The sequence below is a fragment of the Rosa chinensis genome, chromosome 7 (genome assembly GCF_002994745.2).
Source record: "Rosa chinensis cultivar Old Blush chromosome 7, RchiOBHm-V2, whole genome shotgun sequence".
In the NCBI taxonomy this organism is placed as follows: domain Eukaryota; kingdom Viridiplantae; phylum Streptophyta; class Magnoliopsida; order Rosales; family Rosaceae; genus Rosa; species Rosa chinensis.
Window position 1 is genome coordinate 51,994,465 of NC_037094.1, and position 8,718 is coordinate 52,003,182.

Sequence of the window (8,718 nt, forward strand, 5' to 3'; positions counted from 1 at the left end):
AACAAACCAACTGTTTTCATTTCCTTGGCCACTTTTTATTTTATAAACAGATCGGTTACCTACCTCCCAAACATGTCACATGTACATTCTTTTTTTCTCGTTTCTTTATTTCTCTCCACATGAGATGCTTGATTAAATTCCTTTCCACTCAATTATACCAAAAGTTATTTGCATATAAATACGGATTTATACTATCCAAATATATACATCAATCGTGTTTAGATTCTTCACTCAAAAAAAAAGAAAACAGTGAAACCCGAGCGAAATGTTCGCCTCCTTGAGTCGACGGAAAGGGACCGGCATGCTACGCTCGCTTTGCTCTTTTTTTCACTTTTGCCTTGTTAATCGCTTCAAGGAGTTCACTCCTTGTGTTCTATGACGGGTCATATTTGTCGAGCTATGCGCCAATTTCACGGCTAAATTCACATAGTAACATATTTTGTTTGTGTTTTAGGTCTAAAGTGAGTTTGACTATTTTATACTATCTTTAGATCGAGTATCTTTAACAATACTAGTAATTTTTAGTTAAATTTTAGCTGAAATAGCTAAAAAATCATTTTAACTAGCCACTCTTAAAATAGTTTGCATCAGTTCTCTCTATTTTAATTAGTATATTTATATTACTTTTTAATGAAGAGAAATAGTTTAAATCCAGTTATAAATCACACACAATAATACCTTCTTCTTTTTTTAAGAATATTACACACAACAACTTAAAATGAATGTTTTAACCACCTGGTGTGGTAAAGTTGGTCTAGCTGCTTAGTATGGAACCTCCATGTCTAGAGTTCGAATCTCAACTCCCACAAGTTTGTGGCCAGTAGGTTTGAGGAGTTTTTGGGTTCGAGCGTCTGCAGCCAGAGATTAATCTCGCTTTGCTGGGATACTCTCGTGGACCTCGGTCCGAGTACTGAATAGGTGGGTGTGTTACTAACTCACTAACGTAATCGAAGTAGCTTGCTACCTCACTCCCTATAAATAAATAAAAATGTTTTAAATTACCATAAATGATAGAGAGCACCATCTTACTATCTATATTTAGGAGTTAGATATCTAAAAGTTAAAATAGAGAACCACTTAGAGCATCTTTAGTAGACTCTCTATTTTGGCTCCTTAGCTATTTTAGAGAGCATGTTTAGCTTTTTATCTATTTTAGCAGCTACACCAGCCTCCTAAGTGACTCTTTATTATAACTTTTAGCTATCTCGCTCCTAAATATAGAGAGCGAGATGAGGCTCTCTCTATAATTTAAAACATTCATTTTGAGTTACTTTATGTAATTTATCTATTTAATACTCCTTTAAAAATAATGTAAATTCAAAATTAGCTAAAATAGAGAGCATTGATACAGACGTATTCTAAAGTGGCTAGCCAAAATGACTTTTTAGCTACTTTAGCTAAATTTGACTAAAAAATGGCTAGCATTGCTAAAAATGCTCTTATGCTAGCTATACTTTGGCCAAATTTTAACTAAACTAGCTATGAAGTTATTTTTGCTAGCCACTTTTAAAATTCAATTGCATCAGTTCTCTCTATTTTAGTTAGTTTTGAATTATTATTATTTTTTGAATAAAGATTAAATATTTTAAATGTACTTATAAATCACATAAAATAACTCAAAATGAATGTTTTAAATTAATATAAAAATCTCACTTTCTATATTTAGAAGCTAGATAGCTAAAAATTATATAATGGAGAGTTTCACTTAGAGCATCTGTAGCAGACCCTCTATCTTAACTCTTTAGTTATTTTAGAGAGCATGTTTATCTCTTTATCAATTTTAACAGCTGCACCAGACTCCTAGTGGTTATGTATTTTAACTTTTAGTTATCTTGCTCCTAAATATAGAAAGCTAAATGAGGCTCTCTATTATGTTATTAATTTAAAATTATTTTATGTAATTTATAAATATATTTAGATTTTTTGTTCTTTTATCAATAAATAATATAAATTCAAAACTCGCTAAAATAGACATAATTGATGGATACGTATTTTAAAAGTTGAAAACCAAAATGACTTTTTAATTACTTTGACTAAAATTTACTAAAGAATAACTAGCATTGAACTTAGGGCTGTCAATTCCGACACGACCCGATAACACGACTCGAAACCCGCACGAAATAAAGCGGGTTGAACCCGCACGATTAAAAAGCGGGTCAGCCATGGGTCAACCCGCCATGACCCATTTAATAAATGGGTCGGTCACGGGTCAACCCGCCAACACGAAGTGAACCCGTATAACCCGATTATGTTATACTTCGTCTTGAAATTTTGGACGTTAGGAATATTTGATCATATGATTAGACAATCTGAAATATTTTGCTTTATAATTATTGGATTTAATTATTTATATTATTCGTCTTGTGGAGTTTATAGTGAATTTAATCAATTTATGCATTTTTTTAGTTAAATGGGTCGCATTGTTAACCCTTAAATGGGTCATTTTGTCTAACACGACATGACCTATTTGTTAAATGGGTTAAGCGGGTTGGAAACGGGTAAACCGTTTAATAAATAGGTTGGGTTTGGGTTTAGATTTTTGACACGATTATTAAATGGGTTGGGTTTGGGTTTGTATCTTGCGACACGACAAATATCTTGACCCGACACAAACCCAACCCGACACGACCCATTGACAGCCCTAATTGAACTAACTTTATATCCGTTGTTCATCGAGTCTAAATTTACAAAAGAAATTTATCTAAAAAGAAAAATGAGTCTTTCTTACTTTTTTTTTTTTTTGGTCTTTTTTCTTTTTCGTGTTACTGCATGCATGTCCCTATTGGTACGTTGAGATAGATTTTCCATGGGATCGGAGCCTCCCCCACAGATTATACAAGTATTGCCCCCACTACCACTCCAATCAATAATATGAACAACTCTAAATCCTACCAGCTTCAATGTCACACAATTAATCAAGTAGTTTATAAGAGTTGGTGTTTCTTGGTGGAGACTTGAGGGAGATCCGCCATTCTTCCTGGACCCTGTGAAAAGATTCCATATTTGCACGTGGTTTTATTAATTTACTCCAATAATTAATATGTTTCCTCAAATAAATACCATATATGGTTGGTAGGTTTACCTATTCCCATGTTATAAACTTTTCATCTTTTGCTGCCTAAAGGTTTCTAGAACGTCAAGTTAGTCATTTACCGCTTTACCCATCTTTCTTTTTTAACATATTTACACTTAATTTTATGTGGAAAAGAAAATTAATGAAAATTAATTTTTGAACAAATTGTTTGACTGTTATACAAACAGAGCTCAATAATGGATAATCATTAATCAACTCACAATAAATTCAAAGCTTTAGTAACATTTAAAAAACATTTAAAAGTAAAATCTTGTCTTTAAAAAGGAAAGCTCAAGATAAAAACATTTTCACTCTTGATACTCGGGCTATGCTAAGGATAAGTTTGAAACTTTAAATCATGTAATGCAGCCAAAAACCAAAACTGTTTGTCAAAATATTAAAATCAAATCACCACTTACTTTATGCCAATTCTTAATCATCCTTGTTTTAATTTGATGCACAATCGCATAAGGATGTATTATACAATTGTTTACTTGCTTTATTCGAAGAACAAAACTCTCCTTTTTCTCTAGCTCGGTAGCTCCCATTTTACAACCTGTTCACACCCATAATTTGATGCTATTTGCCCCTGTATTAGTACTAGTGGTGGTAGTTCATATATGGTCAATGTTCAAACGAACAGATATAATATTTTGAGAACTAAACTTTTATTGCCAGAAGAACAAATTTAAGTACCAGGTAAAGTTTTCAAATGTGATTTGCATGTGAAGCATATACATAGATTATAGACTTGTTTCTGTCAAAGTCTTGGTTGACGAAGTTCCGTCCGTTGGAATTTAATTAAGGAAAATCTCTAATTGTGTGCCACAAATCTCTCAGAGGTATTAATTAATTTAACTAAATCTCCAATGCGGGAAAAACTCAAGATAAAATCGTAAAAGAGAGATAAAAAAATAGTCCACTCTCCAAATTGAATTACGGCCATTTTTAATTATGAGTTAGATTCACAAAACTAACAAGTAATTTTACAATGACAAACTAATGGATTGACATTTCCTTTTGTTTAGAACATTGATATGTAAGTGAATCGTGTGATATCGTATTAAACTATCGAATATGTAGAAGCGTCTTAGGTATTTTAAAATGATACTTATTGGTTGGTAAGTGGGATAGACATGAAACTCAATAACTTCCTTCACTGATTTAACTAAAATGTGAAAATTCTTCTTATAATATAGAAAGTTAGAAACCATTCTTCTTTATGTACAAGGAACTTCAATGTCTATATTTTTCGGAAAAATGTGAACCTCCTCCATTGAGATTGCATTGGCAATCCAATAATACAATGGTCCCATTTTTAGGTCATTCTCTATGATTTTCTTACAAAGAGAGAAAAAGAAAAGAAAAAAAAAAAGTGTCCAGGTTATATAAACATTATATATTTTCTTATACAGGGAACCTCAATAACTTTATTCACTGATATAACAATTAACAAAAATGTGTGGAAATCCTTCTTATAGAAACCATTTCTTTATGTACAAGGAACTTCAACGTCTTTATTTTACAAGAAAATGCTAATATACTCCATTGATGTTGCCTTGCGATGCAATTGAATATTATAACCATCTATGTTTTTAGGTCCTTTTCTATAATATTTTTTTTTTCTTCCACAACAAGAATCAATGTCATTATAGATATACGAGTATGTGTTTCAAAACATAACACTAACCAAGACAGCATAAGTTCTAAACAAAATAAATAACATGTAATACAGTGACAGATTATAGACTTACAGACTGATATATAGCATATGATATCCCCAACTTATAATTCATTTTATTATACAAAAGGAAAAAAAAAGGTGGCAAAATTAAATAAATATTGTGAGCTAAAAAAAAAATTAAATATATATTGTTTCATAGTATTAGTCCTATATGACATGCTAATAAATCGATTGAGGGTGGATGGCTAGATAGGTAAGTTAGGTGGTGTGCCATAAAGGTTATGTAACATACCATAACTAAAAGCATCACTTATTAATCATCTAGTGGATGTTAGGTTCTTAGCTCAGAGAATTGGATCGAGTTAATGTTATTAGAGAACACGGTATCATCAATGCTAATCCTCCACCTAAATCTGCCCAGAATTGGTTACATGTACAACTTTATAATGTGAGGTTGATCCATACCAGATAAGAAAGTTCGGCTCATAATTTTTATCCCAACTAACGAGTGGGATTGGATTTGATTGATTGACAAGCTTATATTCCTAATATCATACAAGTACACAAAACTGAGTTCTTTCTAGTATAATTTGCTTGAGCAAATTACCGACTAAATTGGTTTTGGTCTTTACACAAACTAAAAGCTAGCTTGGGAAACTTCTAATAATGGGTCTTTGCCTAATTCAAGCTCTTTGTGTTTCAAGAAGCCACGCTATGCACTAAATTGCCACAACCCAAATTAGACTTCCACCTAAATGCCGGTTGCCAAACAGATGTTTAGGTCATGAATAACAACAAAAAGAAATTATCAGGGGTTACAGCATAAAATAAATACATATAATCACATGCATTTCCGGACAGTTTTATTATCTATTATTTTAATTCTTAACATCAGAGTATTTTAACTTGTAACATCAAAAGTACAAAATTTGAGTTTGACACGAATAAACTCTCGAAATTTACAGTGATCCAGCACATAATTAGGTGATTGATCTAACTGTCATATATTCACATCCGACATAAACTCTATGATTGTTATTTTGACAAACTGAATTTGTAGCATGACATGCTACATGTTTAGCTAAAGTACATAGTTTTAGACCACATTATTTAACCACATGACATGACATGACATGGATTTCACTCAAAAGCTTAGCTCTGTTATTCAAGAAAAGAATCAAATGACATATTTTAGTGAGAATGCACAAGTCAACAAATGGAACAAAGAAAAGCAACTGATTATATGGAGATGTCATAAAAAAAATTTTTTTTTAAAAAAACTGATTATATGGAGATACCAATAGGTTGTGCTTTGCTATATGTAATAAAAGTTACACTTCCAAAGTGAATTCAACTGAATTACCTTAACTATACCAAATTCATCTATAACATAGATTTTTTTTTAATCCCAAAAAGGAAAAAAGAAGAGATGACTATGAATTCAAGGGTCTATGAAATCTGTAGAAGCCATTTGTGCACTGACAACTCCTACATGCCTCGCTGCTCTGAAACCCCACCTGGCAACACAAACACACCGCCGCCGCCTGTGCAAACATATCGTGATTATTAGGAGTCCGCTGAGTCAGTTTTGACTCGGCAGAGTTCCCGGAGGATGCCCGAGTCGGCTCGGACTGAAACGGTTCCAGCCCAATTGAAAGGTCCAAGTTCAGGTCACCACACTTGTACATGATCTCTGGCTTCTGTGGTTGTTGGTCTTCCTCGGTTGTTGTGCCACTGCTGGTGCAATTCGCCTCTTCTAAATTATTGTTGTTGTTGTACTCCTCTTCCTTCTTGGGTTTGAACAGCAAAATCTTCTTGTTATTGGTCGAGTTGGTGTTGTTCTTGAAGTTGGTTTGATCCATTAGGCTGTTAATTTTCTCGACTGACAAAAACGGTGGAGACCCGTTTCTGAAATCTAGCCGAGAAGTTGCCGCGGCGGTGGCGGTGGCGGTGGCCGGGGCCTCGTTCAGGGGGCGGTGGGTTTGAGGGTCGAGACCGCGGGTGAGGAGCTTTCTCTTGATGTGGGTGTTCCAGTAGTTTTTGATTTCATTGTCGGTTCGTCCAGGTAAACGCCCCGCAATCAGAGACCATCTGTAAGACAAGAACAAATTTTCAGGTTAATTTTCCCGGTAACAAAACAGAGCAGACATGAATGAAAAAAAAGAAGAAGAGAGAATTGGGTTAGTTTCAATTACTTGTTTCCTAGTAAGCTATGGAGCTTGATAATGAGCTCGTCTTCTTCTTCGGTGAAATTCCCACGCTTGAGATCAGGTCGGAGGTAGTTTATCCACCTGAGCCTGCAGCTCTTGCCGCATCTAAGCAACCCTGTTCCCACATGAAAATTCTCTGTTAAGCAACCGAACAATACACAAACATGGAAAAGGAATGACGGGTTTCGAAGATTATGTGTGAAAGAATTACCAGCTTGTTTAGGGAGGGAGCGCCAGCAACCTTCGCCATGGATGCGGATGTAGTCGATGAGGCGTTGGTCTTCTTCTTTGGTCCAAGCCCCTTTGTTGGTGTGAGCTTTCTCACAGCAAGGTGACCTTCCCATAATTTTTTTTTTCCTTGTAATAATAATCAAATCAAATTGAACAGAACCTCTAGGGTGAGAGGAGTTGAAGAACAAGAATAGTGAATGGATAAGTACTATTTATATTTATATGTGATGGTGTTGTGGTGTTTTGTCTGTACCAGCTTTGATACTGAAAGGATAAGAAGAGAGAGACAGAGAGAGAGAGATTTGGGTTTGAAGGCAAATTGGGAAAGAAAGGGTGGGGGATTTATATGTAAAGGAGAAGAGGGATGGGAATGGAGGAGGGGGGGCAATAGACTCGGAGTTATATGAATAATGAAGGTGGGGAAGGAATTGAAGGAAGGATTTGACCGAGTTGGTGAAAAAGACGAGTGGTTATTTAGTGGTTACGGATTTTGGTAGGTAGCTCTACTTTTACGTCACAATCGGCCCCTTTGTGGGCTCTCTTTTTCTTTCTCTCCCCATCTCTCACTACCCTTTCTCTCTCATCCGAGTTTTCGAGATACTTTTCATTGATGGTCGGATTATTAGACTTGTCGGATCAACAGATCAATTAAAATCAACAAAATATGTGTAGCTACATTGCCAGAAATTCCCCGAATTGATTTGCCATTGTAATCATGCAACCAGTACGTTGTGCGCTCTCTCTCTCTCTCATCCGAGTTTTTAAAATATTTTTCTTTGATAGTCGAATTATTAGATTCATTAAATCAACAGATTTAAATAAAATAAAAAAAATCAGATCAACAAATAAACTAAAATCAACAAAATATACGTATAAACTAAAGTCAACAAAATATATGTAGTTATGGATGTAATTTCGATTTCAAAAAGGTAAAAGGTATATTTCTCATACATACAGTACTTTAGAAATACAATTTAATTATGTAAAATTTAAATTGATGAATCGAACGTAACATAGTCAAACTAACTAAGAATTTTCCATTTCTCTCCGTCTCTTTCCAAATCGACCAGACATTTGGTTTTTTTTTTTTTGATGAGACCAGACCAGACATTTGGTTGCTCAAGCTCTTCCAAAGGAGAAAGAAAACTAGCCTTATTTTTCCATGTGGCTTTTAATTTTGAAGGGACAATCTCGATTGCCCACCTAAGCAATTTCCTGTGGGCTGATGTTTGCCAAACTGGCTGTGCCTCACTTGGGGACTTATTGGTCATTTAAGTTTGAGATACACATGATCTTTATCTAGACTTGAAAAAAGAGGTCAGAAAAGGAATTTTGTGAGTCATAATTAGGGCGGTTGCTTATCCGTTGTGATATGGTATTATTGAAAAGAGGATCTCTTGTCAAAAGAGGATGAAAAGGGTCCGCTGTGAATACTGCAGATTAAGAAAGTAGGCGTTAAAAGGTGAATAGTACGGATGACCGTAAGAACATGAAAAATTTCAATATTATTTTGATTGTTT

At 34.3% G+C, this 8,718-nt stretch overlaps 1 protein-coding gene across 1 annotated transcript; it reads right to left on the reverse strand.

Moving 5' to 3' along the window:
• Positions 1 to 6,041: 6,041 nt before the first annotated feature.
• On the reverse strand, positions 6,042 to 7,533 carry LOC112179508 (transcription repressor MYB6). The gene is made up of 3 exons (XM_024317933.2): positions 7,179 to 7,533; positions 6,953 to 7,082; positions 6,042 to 6,848 (listed from the first exon to the last, which is right to left on the reverse strand). The coding sequence occupies exons 1-3, from the start codon at positions 7,309 to 7,311 to the stop codon at positions 6,191 to 6,193; spliced, it is 921 nt and encodes a 306-aa protein (XP_024173701.1). The 5' UTR covers positions 7,312 to 7,533; the 3' UTR covers positions 6,042 to 6,190.
• Between the last annotated feature and the right edge of the window lie 1,185 nt (positions 7,534 to 8,718).

What these genes read in the sequence shown, in the direction of transcription:
- LOC112179508 (XM_024317933.2), bottom strand. Translation starts at nt 7,311, where the DNA reads ATGGGAAGGTCACCTTGCTGTGAGAAAGCTCACACCAACAAAGGGGCT. An exon ending in CTCCCTCCCTAAACAAGCTG is followed by an intron (nt 7,083 to 7,178) that starts GTAATTCTTTCA and finishes ATGTGGGAACAG; the next exon opens with GGTTGCTTAGATGCGGCAAG. An exon ending in CATAGCTTACTAGGAAACAA is followed by an intron (nt 6,849 to 6,952) that starts GTAATTGAAACT and finishes CTTGTCTTACAG; the next exon opens with ATGGTCTCTGATTGCGGGGC.